The 21840-nt window shown below is 42.8% G+C and overlaps 3 protein-coding genes across 4 annotated transcripts; 1 reads left to right on the top strand and 2 right to left on the bottom strand.

Moving 5' to 3' along the window:
• Nucleotides 1-5804: 5804 nt before the first annotated feature.
• On the top strand, nt 5805-10380 carry bend3 (BEN domain containing 3). The gene is made up of 4 exons (XM_076749329.1): nt 5805-5973; nt 6971-7025; nt 7300-7472; nt 7613-10380. The coding sequence occupies exons 2-4, from the start codon at nt 6974-6976 to the stop codon at nt 9842-9844; spliced, it is 2457 nt and encodes an 818-aa protein (XP_076605444.1). The 5' UTR covers nt 5805-5973; nt 6971-6973; the 3' UTR covers nt 9845-10380.
• Nucleotides 10206-12726, bottom strand: mtres1 (mitochondrial transcription rescue factor 1). 2 transcript variants are annotated; one of them, XM_076749332.1, is made up of 5 exons: nt 12672-12705; nt 12505-12554; nt 11291-11744; nt 11138-11210; nt 10231-11036 (listed from the first exon to the last, which is right to left on the bottom strand). In XM_076749332.1, the coding sequence occupies exons 3-5, from the start codon at nt 11722-11724 to the stop codon at nt 10854-10856; spliced, it is 690 nt and encodes a 229-aa protein (XP_076605447.1). In that variant the 5' UTR covers nt 11725-11744; nt 12505-12554; nt 12672-12705; the 3' UTR covers nt 10231-10853. The 2 variants fall into 2 exon arrangements, with proteins under 2 accessions (XP_076605446.1, XP_076605447.1); XM_076749331.1 differs by lacking the exon at nt 12505-12554 and having other exon boundaries at nt 10206-11036; nt 12672-12726.
• A 1553-nt stretch (nt 12727-14279) lies between these two features.
• Nucleotides 14280-18714, bottom strand: tmem151bb (transmembrane protein 151Bb). Its single transcript, XM_076749391.1, has 2 exons — nt 18158-18714; nt 14280-17446 (listed from the first exon to the last, which is right to left on the bottom strand). Exons 1-2 carry the CDS (start codon nt 18233-18235, stop codon nt 16037-16039), a joined length of 1488 nt encoding a protein of 495 aa, XP_076605506.1. The 5' UTR covers nt 18236-18714; the 3' UTR covers nt 14280-16036.
• Between the last annotated feature and the right edge of the window lie 3126 nt (nt 18715-21840).

The raw sequence follows: 21840 nt of genomic DNA, 5'->3' as shown, positions 1-21840 counted from the left end.
ATACCTCGAACAAATATGTATATGAGTGTGACCAGGGTCATGCAGAGAATGTAGCCAGAGTGCTAATTGCAATTAAGCACATCAGTAACACTTAGGATAAAAGAGATCCCTATTTTTTTTTAGAGTCCTCTGAACAGGTGCCCTGTGACGGTGGCCTGAGGGCCATAGGTCACATTCCCTCTGGACTGGGTGGTCCTGGCAGAGGTGGGCCCTCCTGAGACATGCCTGTGATAAATGACCAATATTCCTTTTGGACCATTTCAGGTTCAGCAATAATACAGAAGGTTAAAACAATTTCAATTAAAAAACGAGTTATATCTCCTTTATATTAGATAGATGACTGCTGTGATGTGTTTAAGAGACATTCTCCATCTCCAGGGAATGAATCTTATTGGCTTTGGTGATCCTCTGAAATGTCTCAACAGCTCTTGGATTGATTGCCATGAAAACTGACCCAGGCACTCACGTCCTCCTCTGGATGAACTGGAATAGCGTTGGTTGATCCTCTGACTTCAGCGGGTCAGGTTTTTAAACTGTTCGACAAAGCTAATGGCAGTCCCCTCATTCAGCCTCAGCTGTCGTTGAGCCTCGCCAAAGCACGAACACACAGAGCTGCTAACGCGGCTTAAAACTCCAGCCTCGTTTATTGACTTGTTCCCTGAAGAAAAACTCCAGCACAGCTTTGGAGTTGAAGTTGCATTCAAGTTGCACCATGTAAAGCAATGATTCACAGCTAGAAAAATGTATTGCTGTTTTTCCGGTCTCTCGCGCTCGTGTCAGTGATCCAATCGGACACCTCGATTAGCAAGACCGTTGAAAACAAAACATGGGGCAGAGCAGCCGTGGTGGAGAGAGAAAAGTGGACGAGGAGGACACAGACGGCTGGAGGAGGGGGGAAGGGGGGGATGATAGGACATAAAAGAAGAAGGTGGGGCTAAAGTGGAAGACATGGTGATGTGGAGTGAACTATTTCAAAAACAAGCCCCTGTCTGTTGCTGGGTTGCACGTCCTTTTCCTCTACTGTTTTGGTTTCCGCTGCTTGGGCTTCCTGGGTACAGCGAGGTACAGCATGTGCCAGGGAAAGCCTCAGGCTCCTCATGAAATATTTATCCTCGCCGTGAGGAGACATGAGGAAAGTTACATGGAAAGTTAAAAGGACCAAACAAGGAAGGAGGCTGGGGCACTGCCAGAATGACAAATATAGTTACTGAACAGAACTTTTTCAAAAGATGAGGCCTGGCCTGAGCCATGAAACTGTTGCATAGACGCTCCCAGTAGAAATCAACCAGGAGCTGCAGAACTGGATTTGATGGGATGAGTTTCTTTTTTTTTTGTCTTGGACTTCAAGAGGAAAACAACGCTCTTCCAGTGGTAAAGCTAAATGTTTAATGTAGAACAGAAATTGTAGCTTTTTTTCTTCCCTGACAACATCGCTCCTGCCAGCACGAATCTTTTTGATATCTCCTGCGTAGACCAAATAAAGAGCAGAACGAGGAAGGAGAGAGGTTTATGTCCTGCGCAGCAGAAACCTGACTCTGTGTTTGCTTACAGTTTCCAGTCTGAGAGTCTTGGGTATCATGAAAGCAAGAGTTGGCAAGACTATAAGTTTACATGCAAAACATGAAGTGGGTAACAGCGGCCTTAGTGTGCCCGGCCCAGACGATGAGTGGTGTAATTACAGCAGGGTCCTGTGGAGAGAGTCGGTCAGCACAGATTCCATTACACACACACACACACACACACACACACACACACACACACGCGTCAGTTTGACAGAACAGATACAGTGTTCTTGGATCTTGTAAAGAAAATTACCTTCAACTAATACTTGTTTTTTGTGGTAATGTTTTGTAAATTTGCCCATTTTTGGGGGAAATAATTCCAGTATTTTATTGTTTCTACTAAGCAGTTTGTTGTTGCCAGGGTGGAACAGGCTGTGAAACAGTATTTATGTAACCAGGGGATGCCACAATTCTCCACTGAAACTCACATTAATAATATCATTTGACGTCCGGTTGGCCCACCTTCCTACTGAAAAGCACAGACGATTCTTGTCATTCAGCACTTTCAAATAAGAATTTCCTCACATGCACTCAAGAGTGCACTGTGGCACCTTTTCAGAGGGTTTATCAGAGATTATTCAGGTTTCATAAATCATCTATAATAACTTTTGTGATGCCAAGTTGTAAAAAAAAAAAAAAAAACCCTCACAACTTCAACTTGGAAGGATCATTTGCAAACATTTGTAACTGCAGACCTGATGACTTATTAGAAAGCAAAAAACTCAGAGCGCACATTTATAACTGTATTATTATCAAATAGAGAGAATAAATGTCTGTCAAAGGGAGTTTTCACAACCTGGCATCCAACAACATGTTATGATTAATGACTCAACTGATTAATAAAACATCTGTAAGTGTTTAAGAATGATTTATTAATAAAGCCATTAGTTGCGCTTAAGACCTTATGAAGAGCTTAAAGGAAAGTGGTGCAGTATTACATTTCAAAGTTTGTATGTAGCTTTGGTCAGTAAGGAACCCTAATCAGATCCACAATGGATGACATGACTGGCTACACTCTGATACACAGTGCAGTCATAGGCCAGTGTTGGCCTCATTATCTGAGCACTGCTGCACAGTTTAATGTGTAATGAAATTATGTTCCTATAATGTTTTGAAACAATCACATTTCTCTGTAGCTTCATAGTGAACAGCGGTCTGATAACCTATTGCTGCTTTGGTCTCCACACTGCAGCAGAACATCACTGCTGTTCAACGCCATACAGATGAGTGTCTCATATACAATATGAGCATGAGCAATTTTCTGTCCCTGTGATGGACTGACGCCTTGGCCTTGGTGTTTCCCTGCCTCCCTGTCTTAGTGCATGCTGGGATAGATTCCCAGCAGCCCCTGTGACCCTATTAGGCATCAGCCCATATGTAAAATGACTGACTGAATGTGAGTGTGGAGAGATATTAGAGCCTCCATTCATCTTCTTCTGAATGGCCTACCCGTAAACACCTGCTAATATCATCATATAGCTGACAGTGATGGATGAAAGTCATTCTCCTGCGATGTGAACAGTATGGCTGATTGGCCTCTTTGACACAGACGAGCATATTGGCCAAAAATGACACTTTAACGAGCTCTTCCTGGCGCTAAGTGCTGCACGCCGGCCCCTCGTCGCAAGCCATCGCCTGGCTGACCCTGGGCCTTGCTTCCCCCTGCACAGGGCCTGCTCGCTTCATTGGCTGACAGATCAGACTGCCATGGAGACAGCTCATTAGTCGAATAATGAGAACCACACCAACCACACGTTGTCTTGTTATATCATCTCTGTATCGACATATTTGTGGCTGGGAACAGAACATTGGGTGCCAGTGTGTGCATGAAATAGTCAATGATTAAGACAGAATTATGGCACTGAGGTCTCCGGTTCATCTCTCACTGACTGAACTCTCTGTCCATCAGAGGAAACCAGTTTACCAGCTCAAGTAATCAGCTCTGCTTAATGGCTGCTGCATCTACAAATCAAAGTTTCCCTCTGCTGCAACAGTACGGTGTAGCTCCAAATGACTGTCTTACTCATCACTTCACTTTCAGCTGCCACCAGCTCCAAGTTAATATGCTTCACAGCCATTCATTCTTTAAAGTTTTAGCCCTGAAATCTTTGAATTGGGACGGAGTTGATGAACAGCCAAAATCCTGAACATTAAAGCTTTCTGTGCACTCTGCAGTCTATACTGTGCGCACGTACCCAACTGACTTCAGATTAAGATTTGAAGTTGTCAAGTTTGGTTCTGTGGTTTGTCTCTTTGCTTGGCTCCCAAAGTGAGTTTCCATGTGCTTTACTCAGCTCAGGAAGGTTTTGTACAAAGCTTTTTATAGAGAGAAGTTTCACTGAAGGTACTGCAGCACTCGTATAAATCATGTCAACACAACACTGGCTGTTGTTGGTGTAGCACTTAAAGCTCACTACATCAGTTCATAAATAGTTGCATGGAGGATGATCAGGATATGGGTAAAAATCAGTCCCAGGTGGAGATAATCAACATCAGATGCAGTATCATTAATGTAATATAAAGTGTTTAAGCCAGATACAGAAAACATTCATCAGTATAAAAAAAAATGTAATTCATGAGAAATTTGTATGGTTTGAAGAATTCCTGCAGTGTGTTTCACTGTCTTTGTTAAGTTATTATCAATTAAAGAATCTTCCCAATGTTTTCTTCATCTTCTGATGTGTGTACTTAAGAGTCAGAGGCACTTAACCTGTTTATAGCCTCCTGGTTTACACAGACAGTCTTGATTACGGCTCATTCTCATGTCGTTGCGGTCTGTGTCCACTCGAGGGCGCTGTTGCCCAAATAATGTGAGCTTTGCGGTGAAGGTGAGCAGAGATCGTCCGTGCAAACAAGAGGTATCACTCCTTCCTACTTCTGGTTTTGTTTTACTCAACAACATTTATGAGTAGAGGAAGTGTGAAAGTAAGACATCTACTTCTGACAAATCTAAATTTAAGCAAATGCATATATGCATTGGGTATAAACACAGAATATTAAACACGCAGATATTTTTTTTTAAAACGTCAATATTTTTATTGTTTTGTTTTTACAATACTCCTGTCCTGCACGTGTGTAGTATGCTGACGTCCAATGATGACTATTGATGACAGGCCTTGAATAGCTTGAAAACCTCACTCTCCTGGCAATGTATGTTGGTGCAGGTATAAATGAATCACTTACTAACTAACGTTGTGTTATACCACAGCTTGTTTCAGAATTCTAGGAGTATGACTCCATGCATCAGGCTAATTCCTACAGATGTTATTTTCATTAATAGCTACCACTCAGAGTAAGAAATACACCACAACAGCAACTGTACCGATTAGCTACGGCACAGTCATTTACAATATACTGTATTTTATAGGCATAATTACGATATTATTATTATTATACTGACCCATAGCAATATCATATTGTTCATCAAAAAATGACATTGCTATCAAACCTCCTGAGCCGATCAGTATTTAGGACCAGATGTATAAGGAATTATCCAGACATTCTACATCCCATACAGTGGTGGAAGAGTATTCAGATCCTTCACTTAAGTAAAGTTGGCATGCAAATCTGAAAATGAAAGTGAAAATACTCTTCCATAAGTAAAAGTGCATGAGTATTATCAGCTAAACTATAAAGAGAAAAGTACCCATTAAAATGACCTGTCAGAGTTCTTGTTAAGTATTAAGAGCATATATTAGATCACTATTACTGATTGACTGACATGTAAATATATTAATGCTGCAGTTGGCCAAGGTGGTTTTAGCTGTTTTAAATGCTGTTGGACAGTTTGATTCACTGTGTTTTTTATGGTTTTAGGTTTTTAAAACGGATAACAGCAGTGAGTAAAAACTGAAACACCGCCACATTACTAACATAGTGAAATACAAACAGCTCAGAATTGTATTTCAGTAAATGTAGTTAAGTTACACCACTCATTTTACAAAGTGTGCACACAATAAACAGAAGTATACATTTCTAGGCAATGACATAATAGTAGAAAATGAGCTGTGGGAAGATAAATGAAAAGTTTCTTTTGTTTGCGCATTTTAAAGTGACATGTAGCTGAGCCAAAAAGTCACGACTCTGTAGGAAAGTAGATGGGCCCATTATTTATTTATTTATTCATCTATGTATTTATTGATTTATTGATTGAACAGCGCTGTTGACTGACTGAGACGGTGTTCCTGTCGCAGCAGCTCGGTTTATTTTTCTCCCCTCTCCCCACAGCTGTGCGGAAGTGACACAGCAGGCGCGCGCACCGTCACGTCACGCGAGAAAGCACAGAAGCCGAGCGAGAAAAAAAACATCAACAACAAGAACAACGTTTACCTGCAAATAAACCGCCGTGACAGTCCGCAGACATGCCCAGCGCATCGCTAACAGTCCTCCCGGCTTGCATGGACTCGTAAAGGTGAGCTCAAACCGCCCGTCGCGCGCCTTTTACCGCTAATTTCACACGAGTGAGAGCAGGAGGGGGGACTCGTCAACGCAAACATTGCCGCGTCATTAAAATTCACAAACAAAATGTTGCACTGCTAAAGCGACGCCGTGCGCCGATGTCCAGCAGGGCTCATGTCGGTGTTAAAATGGCACGCTTGGGACGGGGCTTTGTCAGGAGTTCCACTCGCACAGCTGGTTTGTCTGCTGTTTTGGTTCAAAGGTTCATGGGCGGAAGAATGAGGAAGTAGCTGGTGATTAGGCTGGAGCCGAGCAGCAGCGCAGTGCACAGCAGCGTGCACAGCACACTCCAGCGACAATGTACCGACTTTTTTTTTTTTTTTTTTGGTAAAGTAAAACGAATTGGCATTGCATCATGTTCTCTTATAGCAGTTGAACGTACTTGGCAGCGCGAAAGCTCAAGCTGCATCCCAGTGCCTGCAGCTGATCACATGCTGTTTGTCATAACGGCAGAATAGCAGCTACCACATGGTGATATGTAAACTGCAATGAGCAGTTGGAAGTTTTTAACGTACAGTATGTGAATGTGATCAGTAAAGCACATTGTAATGAAACCATTATTGATCCAGTGTCCCGGTTCCAACTTTCTGTGGGATTTTCTTTCTTTCGTGTGTGCGTGTGTGTGTGTGTGTGTGTGTGTGTGTGTGTGTGAAATCTAATTAGTCTATCAAATTATGTACCAACTCATTTCTTGATGAAGCCCGCTCTTTATAAAGTTATCAAATGGTGAAAACCGCCAATTACTAGTTCCCAGAGTCCATTGTGATTTTTGCCATTTTTGCTTTTAATACATTACTGCTGAGTTAAAGATGAGTCAGTCTCAAAATTGTTGTCAATTCTCTGTCAAGTGGCGAGTCAGATAATCTCCCAGTTGTTTCAGCTCTGCTGTTAGATGATTTGTGTTGCCCTGTTTACTATTACTTCACATGTTTGTGATTGATTTCTTCTAGGCTATGAATTCCTCTGAGCATGGAGAAGTTTCAGATGAAGCAATGCTTGAGAAAGGTAACTTCTGCAGCCTGTATCTACAACGGCACAAATTCCCACTGAAATGATTTGTCATCCAGCTAAAAAACCCAGAAATACACATTGAGTTTTCTGATACTATGTCGCCGTTAACTGCACCTTTAAGAGACTTATCAGCATTGAGATAGAAGAAGGAAAAAGTCCAATCACATATCCTGTTTTCTGAATATCTTGACTGTTAACTTTCACGAGTATTTATAAATGCAAAGCAAATGCTTTAACAAAGGAAATGGGAATTTCTCTTAATTTGCAGAACACAAGCATGTCCTGGATGTTAAGGAGGAGATGGAGGACTTTGCTATTTGTGAGCCTCCTGAAGGAAGAGGATCTCCTGGGGCCACTGAGGCTGGGAAACGGTCCTCTGCGGAGATGGGCCCTCACACAAACCAGTCCACCAGCAGCAAGAGAGTCAGACTCTCTGGTGAGGTAAGCTAACCTCAGCTAACCTTTATCGAACTAAAAACATCAGTATACGACACAAGACACTTTGCATTTCCTTTTTGTTGTACAAGACAACGCATCTCTTATAGTATATTTGTGCTATGAATATTATTTACTCTGTCTAGATGAGACGGCACTTGATGGATGAGAGCAGCAGACATGAGCCTCTTTGCCTCACCACAACTGGAGAGAAGAGGGACTGCAGCCAGCAGAAATCCAGAGTCTCCTACAGAAAGCCTCTCTTCAGCATCTCCCACAGGATCTCGGAGAAGAGGAACACACCAAATCTGGAGCAGCAGGCCAGTCCAGGTGCCGGGAATCAGCTCAACTACAGCAGCATCCTCTCATCCAAGCTCCAGAGCTCAGAGGAAAATGGCACGTTGGAGACGTTTCCCACCCTGGACGCTGTGGGCCAGGCTTCGTCCACAGACTCTAGTCTTTATCCGCTGATTGAGAAGATGTTCCTCATTCTCAACACGCTCAATTCAAGCATGACGCAACTGCATAGCAAAGTGGACTTGTTAACCCTTGAGGTCATGCGAATAAAGAAGCAGATCAAACCAGCAGACATGGTGACGGAGTTCCAGCCTCCTCCCGAATATCTGCTGACAAGCGACGAACTGAATCAGCTGATGGAGCAGACGTCCAGTGCCGGGGAGCTTGGGTGTCGGCTGCTGGTGCATCTCTTCCCAGAGCTGTTCAAAGCCAGGGAGTGCTCTCACGAGTGCATGGCAAGCAAGAGAACGCTGGAGTCTCTCCATCTGCAGCTGATCCGTAACTATGTTGAGGTATGCTACCCTTCGGTCAAGAACAATAGCGTCTGGCAGGAAGAATGCCTCCTTCAGATTAATGACTTGTTTAATCGCTTCTGGGCTCAGAGGGACATGGAGAGTGCTCGGCTGCTCAGGAAGCAGACAATCACAGGTGCTGGGATAAAGGCTGAGCATCCTCAGACCTATCGTTTCATTAATGAGCAGGGCCAGGAGGAGCATCTCTCTTTAGACAACCAGCAGAGCAGCCTGGCTGTGTCAGACCTTGCTTTCAATACGCAAGCCACAGAGGAGCTGGACGAGTTCTCCTCCCCTGAGGACTTTGTTATTTTTCTTATGCACCGCCTCTTCCCTGAGGTTTTTGAGGAGGGGAAAATGCCAGAAGGCTCCAGCAGTTTCAGTAGTGTTGGACAGCTAATTCTGGACTCTGACAAGATGGAGGTTATCAGAAAGTACATGGAGGCTAATTTTCCGGATGTGCCTGAGGACAGCTGGCTTCAGGTGTGCATTCAGCATATGGAGGACGCACTGGAGGGTCCTCACAGTAATGGCAATGGGAGCGAACCTGACAATATCAACGATGAGGGCTATGACCTGGCCAGCCTTCCCGAAGATGTTTCTATCATTAAGGTTCCAGAGGCGGGTGATTATGAGAAGCCCAGTCGCAAGTCCAAGAAGTCGCTGCTGACGCCTGTGGATTTTGACAATCTGGAGATCCCTCTTCCTGACTTTGCTGTTCCCCACGAGTACCTCTTATCCAGGGAGCAGCTTAAGAACAACTATGAATGTAGCTTGTCCATCGGGAACTTTGCCTCTCGGCTGCTGGTGCTTATGTTCCCTGAGCTCTTCACCCACGAGAACACGCGGAAGCAGTACAACTGCAGCGGTTCTCTTGGGAAGAAACAGCTTGACCCTGTCCGTGTAAATCTGATCCGTCATTATGTGCAGTTAGTGTACCCTCGGGCCAACAACGACAGAGTGTGGATGTTGGAATTTGTGGGCAAACTTGACGAGAGGTGCAGGAGACGCGACACGGAGCAGAGAAGATCCTACCTGCAGCAGCGCAAAGTGTACGGTCAAGAGCCGGAGCAGGACTTTCTTTGCCAGCTGAACCAGCTGAATCCAGATAGCATGAGGGAGGATCCAGATATTCCCTCTTTACCGCCTGAGAAAAGTAGCAAAGACTTTTGTAAGATTCCCCTGGACGAACTGACTGTTTCCAAACCGGACTTCCCTGTACCTTCTGTCTACCTGCTCTCAGACATTGAGGTGCGGGAAATCGTCCAGCAGAGTCTTTCTGTTGGGAACTTTGCCGCCCGGCTGTTAGTACGCCTCTTCCCTGAGCTCTTCACCCAGGAGAACCTGCGGCTGCAGTACAACCATTCAGGGGCCTGCAACAAGAAGCAGCTTGACCCGGTCCGCCTCAGACTGATTCGTCACTATGTGGAAGCAGTGTATCCTGTGGATAAGATGGAGGAGGTGTGGCACTATGAATGCGTGCCGAGCATCGACGAACGCTGCCGGCGCCCCAATCGCAAGAAATGTGACATTCTTAAGAAGGCCAAGAGGTCGAGCACTGTGTCCTAGTTACAGTACTTTTCAGTTAGGCAACACTTTTTGTCATTAAAATGATTGCACATTATATAAGCTGAAACCGCATTGTTGAACTTTTACAAATTGTCCTCTGTAGGATGAAGCCAAGCTGTTCAAGAGTTTCTTCAGTACTATTCTTAGTCATATTTTACCTTTGGACTACAGCAGTAGCTGCTGTAGTTTGTGTAGTCTTATTATTGTTGGATAAAGAGTTAAAACTGCTTCTATTTATAAGCCAAAACTGTCATAGCTTATCTAACATACTTTGTTGATAAATGTTGTAGCCTTAAAAACAATAACAATGATAGTAGCTAATAGCATAGCTCACACATATGCTCTACGGATAGAAATGAATCACAGTGATGTGATATATTTCCATTGCAGTTACAGATGTAGCATTGTGCCACCACTGTTTTAATAACAATGTGCTTATGTTAAGCCTTCTTATAGAAGTTTATATTATAAAGACAATTTAACATGACAATGGATCATGATAACCTATTTCTAATAAAATCACAATAATAACTATGCACGTGACTTATGATTGGACTGTTTTCCATAGTAGTACTACTACTAGTACTTACCCTCTTATATTTTTTGCCTCAATAAAACAAAATGCAATCAGGATTAACAGAAAATATATTAGAAGTCAAATATACCACAAAGTTAATGATGCAGATGAAGACTCGCAAACTTGCAAGACAGTCACTTGCTCTTCATCAGCCAAGTTATCAGGACATGATTTTCAAATTTCACAACCTCAAAGTGCACCTTTATTGGGGGGAAGGGTCTCACAGTATAGTGGAGAAAGATAAACGTTCAAAATCTTTCTCCCAACCAACTGCTTCATGTCTACACCCACTGAGAACTGTTAACCTTCACATTAGACCTTTGTAATCCACCCTGTTGCAGACTGTTCAAATGCCTCTTGTTTGATGCCATTCACTTCTGCAGGTGTCTACTCGGGCCAATGGCATCAGAGTCAATACTGTCCTATTCAAGTTCATGGCTTAAAGGCCTCATCCTTAGAAAGCTCTATGGATTTCCAGCGCCTTATGGCAACTTTGTACTTTTCCGTGGTGGCTGTTTCGCCAAGAACCTTCTGCAGGATGACTCTCATCAGAGTAACAGTGTTGGTTTCTCGGTTCTCCGACAGCACCAGGTCCAAGGTGTCTCCAACTTTCACCTGAGTAAAGAACAACATAGGAGTAATGAGATAAAAGACACAAGTGGAAAGAGTAAGAATTTAGGGTAGGAATATGTCTCCTGTAATCAAACATCACTCACCGCTTTACTTTTCTTGATGAGTTTCTGTCCATTTAGCCTGAGCTGGTCGTTGTAGAAGGCGTCCTCAATTTTACTGTTGAAAGACAAAAGAAAAGTTTTTAACGAAAAGATGGCCTTCAAATCTGTGAGAGCAGCCAACAGGTAGTCACTCACTTGCGTGCCATGTCCAGGCCAGCTTTCATGATGACATCATAGCGAAAGGACTGGACAGCTTTTTCCATGTCTTTATAGTCCTTTGGTAGATTTGGGTCCTCATCCACCTCATCTTCATAATCACTGTCCTCGGGGTCTTTCTCATCCTCATCGTCCGTCTCTTCCTCCTGTGTTGCCCTTGCAGCACCTTTCTTTTTGTTGCTTTTAAACCTCAGATGATGGACAGACCAACCCCTGACAGCGTCTCTGCCGCGGACAGCAGGCCTGTGACAGCCGAGCGCGGGGAAAGCTGCACAGCCCCACAGCTGACGTGTGTGGATTGCCCTGGGACACCATTCAGTCTGTCTCAGCCCATACCCAGCAGCCAGCAGGTGGCAGGGGTTCAACCGTCCAAGCTGCCTCATGACCAGCGCCTGCACCACCAAACTCTGCATGCTGGAGCTCCACCCAGTCGCTAAAACCACACGGATAGTTTGGGTAGCATTATGTTAAATAGCTGACCTTGTGACAAATTTAAGTAAATGTCAGTGTGGTATCAATTATTATGAACTATTGATATGCATTTAGCTTCAAGAGTCAAAACTTCGGAATAACTGAATGAGCTATTACCATCAGGAGTCAATGTAAGAGCAGGGATAAACTGTCAAGCTCAGTTTTTTAGAGTTGCTTTCCCATAATACCCTATTTATTCCTATAATTTCACCATTTGTTTGACTGTGATATTTAATCAGATAAATGCCTGTTTTTGTTTGCTTGCTAAACCACCTTTGATTCAAAGTAAAACTATTACAAAGTCTGCGACATTATCCAACGAAATCGAATTTTACCTTCAAAATAAAAGCCTGATTTTAGTTATAGCGGTTTGTCTCGCTCATGGAAAATTTCTGCAAGACTGCTGCACTAATCATTCTGTCAAACAATGTTAGCAAGAAAAGCACAAACTGGGGCTTAACTAATCATGTCAGATTGCGTTCCTTGATTTTCCGGATATGATGTTTTTATGCCCACACTTGACACCAGCCCAGAACAAACGTTTATGTAAGGTTGCGCTATCCTGCTTGAGGAATTTTATATTTTGTCCTTTAATATTAGCCACTGTTTGTGTCCCTTTTCATCGTAATTTGATGTAACGGCTGTCTCTGCTTGTCTGAGTTTGGCATTTTGCAGGCTGAAGCTGAAACCGAGGTGAAGCATATACAGCTAGCTAGCTTTACTTTTCTTCAGTAAAGTGGTGACTTCAGTCCACGTGCAAGCCGCCACGAGCCTGCTAACCAACACACACACACACACACACAAAGAGAGAGTATAGCTTGCCATACTTCTTTGCTAAATGCTAATATGGTTTTACTGGCATGCAGTAAATAATTCGTGGTCAACTCACCTACGGAATAACCTTTCTTTGCTCGTTACAGTACTTCGTCGCCACTTCAGACTGCGCCGCTTGTGTATAGCTGATGTAGATGTGCTGCCACCTATCGCACTGGAGGAGAACTACATTACCTGGCCAAGCTAATGAGGGAACACTAAACTGCAGCAGAGTTTCTGTGTTTTAAAGTAAAACAGTGAAAATTTACCAGGATATTCTTTTTTAAACTGTAGCATGACGCTTTCCAAGTCTACTACTATTTAAATGTACATTGCAATGAACAGTAACCTCCTTGTCTGTCAGTCTCAGCCTTTTCTTTGTCTACCTCTTTCCATTACCAGCAATGATATTATGGGCGGATATTACACAATGTCCAATTAATCTCTTAATCGAAGCCAAAATAACTAATGCAAAGACACACAACGTGGCCATATTAATGTCAACCTTTCTCTTTTATTCTAATACAGTTTAATAAATAGTTTTTCGACCATAGAAAGCTATCGTCAAGGTAAATGGGTTTTTGTTGGAGGAATCAGTTTATTATTGTGCATGCCACTGTAAGACAGATCAACACATTCATATCATGTCATTTTCAAATATATTTTAACCAATAGTTTAAATATTTATTTGCCATGGTTTTTATCAAGTATCTAAGACTATAACTCACCGGAAAACAAAATTAAAATCATTATATCGTGTAATAAATTACATTCAGTTTTTTATTGGCCTTTTCCACAGTAGAGATTTTGACTTGTCAGTGTAGGAAAAAGCACAGGTGTTAACCAATAATTTTAATGTTGTTCTGCTCAGGTGTCCCAAAGCCAGTATGACGATGAGCCAGCCCAACACCAGGACCCTGAACCCACAGCAGCTAAGTGGAATTCAACCTTCATTCTTCTTCTATTTACACCTGTGAAAAACATCCATTGTCGTCCAAGAAGCAGCTTCTCCATGAAATAGCCTCCACCCAGATTTTCCCAGCGAGTTTGAGGATCCAAGCCAGCAACATGTTTTAAATATAAATGGCTTCGCCCCAGACTTTTATTGCAACTTTTATTTTTCCAGCATAAGATAAACTTGAACATATTTTAAAAGGTAATCAAGTTATTTATACAGCCCATTTGATTATAATGACAACAAGAACATTTTTAACATTTTACAAGAAGCTTTAAATGGTCTTGTATTTTTTTAATGTCTGAGCAGTTACAGTATGTATTTGTCAATATATTAGCTTGAATACTTTATTACTTTAAGGGAATTTACATCAACATTCAGCTTCACTACAATTCATAATGTCTAGTGTCACTTCAAGTGCATAATACTGGTGTCACTACATTATTGAAAACAATGTAAGAACAAGATGTTACTTTGCTAGGATGCATACGATAAGTTCCTGTTAGATGTTGTAGAAAAGGTCAGGATTATAAAGTTTGTATGGTGTCCATGTGTAAACATTAAGTGCATTTACATCCTTGCATATACTGCCTGTAAACTCCACTCAAAGAGTCAGGGATCCGTCAGATCAATGACCACGTCCAAAGTCTCTTTAGGAAACATGATGCCATGTTGATGTGTACTGTGCTCTGAGCACATTCGTTATACACTGGACACTGAAAATCACCATTTTACAGATGAAACATGGAGCATTATTCCTTAGACACATAATGGACATATACTACATTATATCATATATGCTGGTGGTGTACATTCAGGTATGTTTTATGGGTTTTTAACAAATTGTCTTATCCCAAGGAAATCATGCAAGTTTGAGCATGGATTTAATGACCGTATTCTTTTCTCTCTTTTTTTTGCAGTTAAATCGAGCAACTGATGTGACATTTGCCTGATCAAATGTATAATAGATTCAATGTAAACCTGTCCTTGTCTTATCTGACCACTAGATTAATGTAATGACGTGTATGTGTGCCACAGCTGCCTGCAGGTTTCGTTGTGGCAGTGGGTAGAAAAAAGTCTAATTTAAGACAAAGTGTACTTGCACAATGTGTCTCATATGACTGGACAGTGTTAGTGCTCCAACAATTTTCCAATTTCTGGGACAGTTTCAAGACAAATCTTATGTGTCAAGTCTTAAAGCAAAAATCCAGTCTAAGACACCTTAACAATGTTAAAGCAGAGTAATGATCTGACTCTGTTTTGTTGATTTCATAGCGAGTACCCAATGTGCCATCACATTGAGATACTTCCAACATCGAGAGTGGAGGTTTGTAGGACAAAATGTTTCAAAAAACATCAACTGTAAACATCATGTATAGGTGTTAGTCCATCAACATCCAAAAGAAAGCTGTGTTTCTCTCAGAAGCTGCCATATAGCACCAACAGTCAACAGTCAAACATGGAGAAATCCATTGCAGAAGAAGCACATCAATTATACTAAATAATCCACCCCACAGTCACCTCAATAGACCAGAATGCAATGCAGCCCCACAACAGGTCTGTCAGTCAGAACAGCAACCCTCTGTCTATCTTTTGTCACTTTCCACCAAAACATAAAACCCACAGCTCAAAGTAAGTCTACACCTGTTTTTTGCAGTTGTCAAAAGGCATTCTGGGAAATCCAGAAAGCCTCTAACTGAAGTACAAATAGATCAGATATGTCGATAATAAAAAGTAGGTACAAGAATTAAGCAAAATTACACACACTTCACACAAGTCATGAAAATGTTCAAACATCCCAAACTGGTGTAACAGTGAGTGAGAGTATCCGCGAGTTCATTAGTCTCTTTTTGGGTTGGAGGTTTCCTTATTGACCAGTGTGTCGTGATATGCATAAACGCAACGTGTTTACTGTTTCACTGGAGACGATGGTATTTCTTTTCGCAGTTATTACAGTACTTAGAAGTAGGTTAAGCATGTAGAAGCTCCTCCCCACCATTGTTGGTGATGACGCAATCATCAAAATCTCCACCTTTATCTGACTGTTCAGCTCTGATGGGGTTTTTTGTTTCTGAGATTTCACTGAATGAATGAGATGTTTAAACCTGCCCATCTTGTCCGTGGCCTCTGAAAAGGTCTTATGAGGTAACTGCAGCTTCAGTTTCAGTTTCAGTCAGTACATATGAGATCTCAAAAGATATGACGGTGATGTACAGTGTAACAGTCGTTGCCTGCTCGGTTTTCATCCTAAGCCAGGCAGATCTAATTTTGTGTCCTCGTAGGTTCACATACCACTGTCACTTTTTCCTCCACTCACTAATCACTGTTATTGCTTTGATGATTCACACATTCAGGATTCAGGCATTGTTTCAGATAGTATGACCACACAGCATGAATTTGTGTATCTCACATTTACACACTGTTTCTGATGTCCAAAGTGTTTGTATGCTACAGAAATGCCACCGTGTTTAGTTGTGACTGCATAGTCATAAAGAAGTCTCCACACAGGAGCCATTTCTGTGGAAAGACCTGTGGTTGTGGCAATTCTCACTGCAGTGGACAATGAGTACTGGGTAGCAAAGTGCATCCTCATAGTCTGGGGGTCCCTCATCATCTGTGGTGAGGCGCTCTGATAGGCAGCGGGTGTTTTCGCTGGGACTCTCCTGGTCATCCAAGCTGCCGCTCCTCCAGAAGCAGCTGCGCTGGGAGCCATAGCGCCTCGCCAAGGAGAAGCGACTGCCACTGAAGGGGATGCGGGAGCTGGCACCAGTACAGATGCTGAGGGCGCTCCTGGAGAACACTGAGGAGCAGCTGATGGCTCTGTGACAGCGCTCACAATTCTGACGTATCCCACTGAAGCTGGTCGGACACTGGGCCAGGTCCATCAGGCCAGCCTCTGAGTAACTGGGCACCAGCTGCTGGTTGGATCGAATGTGCCATTCCAGTTCAGTACTGTCAATGGTGTTAACACGAGGGATACGACGCCAATATGGCCGATCATCACATGGGGTCACAGGGAGGTAATCGTGCCCAAAGAGCTTCTCAACTCGATAGTGGACATATGCGGTGTGATACTCGGTGAAGACTCTGAGAGGCCAGGAGAACGTGAGGAATGAGGCAAACCAGAAGACATAGTGGGACAGATACCAGGGGTGGTGCTCTGGGTCACACAGCACCATGACATACTCCTTCAGGTCAATGTTCTTCAGGTGCATGCCCTCCCTGGCTTCCATGTAGTCATCAAGGCCCTCATTGTCAGTGAAAAACCTTGCTCGTTGCGTAAGGTAGGAATTCTCAGACTCCACATTAGCAAAACTAAAGCACTTGGTGAACCGCATCTTTGTCAGAGCAGACTTCTCCAAGCCCAGCAGCTGTTTCGAAACATCTTTCACACCACAGTGACTGTAGTCAAATTCAGCTTCTGCCACATGGGTGTTGACACGTTCATGGTAAACCTGGGTACTTGTGTACGCGTCTCCATTACGGTAGCGCGTGACTTGTCGTGTTCGGCGAACATAGTGGTAGCTGATGGCCTTCCACCAGATGCAGGGTTTAGCTTGCTGCATCCTTTGGATGCGCTCATAGATTCCCTCCACATCCACTTTGTGCTGCAGCTCATTCTTCACATGACAGTGCCAGCACTCCACAAGATAGACTAAATAGAGCATGCCCAGTAGGGCCAGGGGGATGTAGATATAACCGTCAGAGCAGGGGCTGTCATGGTACATCATGGATTTCCCTTTGAAGGCACTGTCAAAGGTGAGGCGGGTCACCTTGGTGACATGACACCAAACCATTACTCCCATGCAGCCATACATGAGAATGGACAGGAGCAAGCATTTCCAAAAACTCTCCCGGCACAGTGACTTGCTCAGAGATTGCTTCAGGGGTCTCTGCTGTTGGGTCAAAACACACACAAAACAAGAGGAAAACTGTTATCATTTAATTAATCAGCTACTTAAAATGTCATTGTCCTTGTTGCAGCGTACATCACCTGTGACTGATCACTGCAACAATTTTTAAGATTCTTTTTGTCTTTGTTAGAAAGCAAAGAGGCAGATAGGAATCAGAGAGAGAGATGTGACATGCAACAAAGGTCACTAGCTGGAATTGAACCAGCGATGGTTGAGACCATGAGGCATGAGCTCTAACCAATCAAAATAAGGATTTTTAACAGACTTGGACCAACATGTAATGAATGGGTCACACAAGCATGGCAGTAACACCCTCACATTAGAAATTCCCTTGCAAAGACAACGAGTCTGCAGGACCAGACACAAGTTCTTGTTGACATGTCATGTCATTTTATAGTTAGGTGCTGGAGCAATATGAAAACAAATCAGACGCGGATGATAAAGACAGGTAAAGATGCTGGGATTACTAATCACATGTGGCAACCATGTTCCTCTGGAATGAATCAATGTAGGCTAGAAGATTATAGAATATTTCCTCTGTGAAGCAAGGAGACTAAATCCCTGGGAAAGAAAAACAAAATCACCTGCAGTGTGTTACATTCTGCTCGCTGCATGTGCACATGGATTGATTAAAGCCCTGCGCCAAGATCCAACAAACAGACAGAGCAAAACGCATCGGCCAGAAAACAATACCTCCTCTCTGGTGTCCTCCTCGAAGACGGTGGTCGTGCTGCTTTCACTCGCCGTCGCGGCCGATGCTGGAGGGGACATGGTGCTGGGCAGCTCTGGATGATAATGACAGGGCGTGGAGAAGGAGGAAGAGGAAGAGGAAGAGATTTCACTACCTTTTCTCTGCGGAGTCCATCAAGCAAGACGAGCTACTTGTCAGACGCGCATTACATCTGCGATCGTTTCGAGCCCCCGCGAGTCGACGGAGGCATGTTGATGGGTGAAATCACGGGGGTCTGACACGGATAAAAAAAAAAGACAACAGAGGGGGTGTCTAGAGGAAAGTCCGCATCCCGCCTTCTCCGGGTTTATGTGTCAGTGCCGCAGTAACATGATCGTAGATTACGCTGTATTCGCCTGGTAGTCATTAGAGAATGAACATGCCCTGCCCCTCACGGCCCGCTGTGTGTGTGTCTGTCTCTCTGTGCGTGCGTGTGTGTGTGTGTGTGTGTGTGTGTGTGCAGGAGGCGCCATCAGCGCTCCGCAGAGAGCTGCCAGGGTCGCTGTCCACGGTGCTGACTGAGGCAGGTGTACGGTGAGACGCTGTTGCATAAATCTGTCACTTAAAGGGAGAGTCCACCCTAAAACTGAGTCTGAACACCGGGCACTTCCAGGGATGGTGTGGCAGTGGAGACTGTCTCTTTGCGCATAGAGACGGGTGTTTTGCAGAGATCAAGGTTTGAAAGTGGAGATCAGGTGACACTTTTGGTGGTGGTCCACTGAAAAAATGTGGTTTCGATTTTGGGTGATTTTTTCTCTTCCAACCCTGACGAAATGAAATGCCCGCTGGTATGCTGGTAAAAGTGGAGAGGATGTGACACAAAAACCACAAAATGTGTACAGTCATTCACATTATAATAAGGCTCTGATGTGATGGAAACTTAAATACAACAAATTGATCAAGTCATTTATTAATCATTGCTTCACTTTGTATTCAGAAATATAGGTTTTGGAAACAAATGGTACATGATGCAACTACACTGGCTTCACCAAGATATATCTTGTGGTTTAGTGAGGTGAGATGGTGGAAGAAGTACTCAGATTCTTTATTACTTAATACTAATACCACAGTGTAACACTACTTCACTACGAGGGAAAGATCCTGCATTCAAAGGGTCCTGTAAGTAGAGCTACACCTGATAGTTGATCTACAGAGCAAAATGTATGAGTATAGCACAAGTATAACGTAGAATAAAACACAAATACTTAAGTACAAGTACCTCAGATTTATTACTAGCTGAGTAAATGTATTGAGTTACATTCCACCAGGATTAATTGACTGTTATTATACAAAACCATGCTTCATTGTCAGCAACCCAGATTGTAACTTTGGAGGCTCCAACAGTGCTGATCTGAACTTAATGAATCATCCAGGCCATCATCACAGCTTTCTTCAACAGAGCTCTAACATGAGAGTACCATAGACCACTTAATGTATAATGTTTTCAAAAACCTTTAAATACAGTTGATGAACAAGGCAGCAATAGAAACCAGCATAACCACCATGAAACCTACTGCCATCGAGCAATGAGTCAGATGCATATTTCTACCTCTTAAAACAAAGGAAGGTTTATATCGTTATAATTTACACATGGGATTATGGATTAGAAATACTATGAAGTTCACCCAATCTATTACGAACATCATTAAAAAATAATTAGAAAAACGTGCATGTTCACATAATTCAGCTATATTCTATGAACGAGACTCCAACAAATATCAAAATCATATGAAATTCTGGGTCACAATTATTCTTACAATGTTTAAAAAAATACAAAAATCCTTTCAGCAATCCATTCAGTCTCAGAGGGTCGAGGGAACTCACTTGTTTAGTTAGTTTGTTGAAGTTACCTTTGCATGAATGCAGTTTAGCAGTATGAATAAAATGTGTGAACTTTAATATGTGCTTATATATTTACTGCATCCTCATGAGGGAGGTGAATCTGAGTCAGAGAACTTGAACAGACTGGACCCCTGTTGTAAAGCAGCAGTCCTCTGGATGTAGTAGGAGTAATAAACGAAGACACTGAAGAGTTGGTTTTAAGCAGATACTTAAATGAAGTAAGTTAACCAAGGAGTCCTGGTATAGAGCAAATTGCAGGATGATCTTCAGCCACAGGGCTATTTCTTCCTGTGGACTGCAGTGTGTCAAACTGCTATTCCCAAACAGTTTACTCCTTTTCCCAGGGTCTCCTTTTCTGATGACGTAGGGAACCCTCAAAGGGAAAGAAAATAAAGGTTATGACTAAACAAGCACCTCACCAAGGTCAATGCTCTTCACAGGGATTCAAAGTCTGAATCGTCTTCAATTCTGAGATGTCCACATGCATAAAGGAACAGCCTTTAATTGCTTTTATTGGCTAAAATGATCCAATCAATGATTTAAAAAATAAAAAAACAAGAAAGGAGAAAAATTGGGCTCCACCTATGCCACAGCTACTTACAGAGTACATGTTGGAGAGGTTGTTGAAAAGCACTTGCCCTGCGCTCACTTTGTTCCTCACTCCTCGTATGGTCCCGTTCTTGCTGCAGATATTGATCCGTTTGTTGCTGAAGAGCATCTCTCTCTTGGCACTGGCGTACAAAAGCAGGTCATCGGGTTCGCAGCCGTTCTCATCCTGAGCGGTTTCCACCACCAGGCCGTTCAGATGGCTGTTGGCCTCGCTGGTGGGAGGTGGGCTTCCCTGCTCTGCCTCTGGGCTGCTGGTGCAGTCAGAGTCCACTGAGTCCGACACTGAGCCGCACCAGGCCGTTTCATCCTTGAACACCTCCGCCAAGACCCGGCCGCTGTTGGCAGATGCTACTCTGAACCTAACTGTTTTCCCAGCCTTTTCTTTCTCCTCTTTCAGCCTTGGCCCCTCCATTGAAATACAAGAGTGTCTTACATGTTTCACATCCCATTCAGAAAAGCCACAAGTGCTCTTTCAGCCAAAGCCATGGTGGTATGCAATTATCAAACGATAATACCCCCATTGATGTGTCAAAATGAGCTGAAAATACCCTGAGTACAAAACAGGACACCCAAATGGTCAATAATAGATGTGCCTCTGCCATGGTAACAGCTAAAACAGGCAAACAGTAAACTGATATTACCCTGTTCAATAATTGATCAAGGTTAGTTTTCAAACAGGAGACAGACCTGTGTCTAGTCTAAGATACACAATCAGGCTATACCCTGTAATTCATGCAATGTCTTAAAACACTACAGGTAACCTTTTGTGCACTTTACACCTGTTTGTCCCTTTATAAGACAAAAAAACAAAAAAAACCCCCACAAATTTATCAAATATATACCAACTTGCAAGCAAAAGCAAGAAATATGTGAAATTTGGTCACATTGTATATCAAGGGAGGTATTTTATTAACTAGTTCCTTATTAGCATGCATATTAATAGCATATTATTCATTATGAAGAACTTATTAACTGCACTTATTAATGTCATTCATGTACAAGAACTTCATTATTTAGTATCAATAGGCCGTAATTAAGAGGTTATTCAGGGAAAGCTCGTATTTAATGGATGTAGTAAATGTAGAATATGGTCATGCAGAGTAAAAAGTGCTTCATGATGACTAACAAAGAGCCAATATGCTACTAATATGCATGCTGATGTGTGTACCTTCAAACAGCGTCACCAGAATTTTAA

Source organism: Chaetodon auriga, chromosome 14, assembly GCF_051107435.1.
Source record: "Chaetodon auriga isolate fChaAug3 chromosome 14, fChaAug3.hap1, whole genome shotgun sequence".
Lineage (NCBI taxonomy): Eukaryota > Metazoa > Chordata > Actinopteri > Chaetodontiformes > Chaetodontidae > Chaetodon > Chaetodon auriga.
This window is presented reverse-complemented; position numbering and strand designations above follow the sequence as displayed.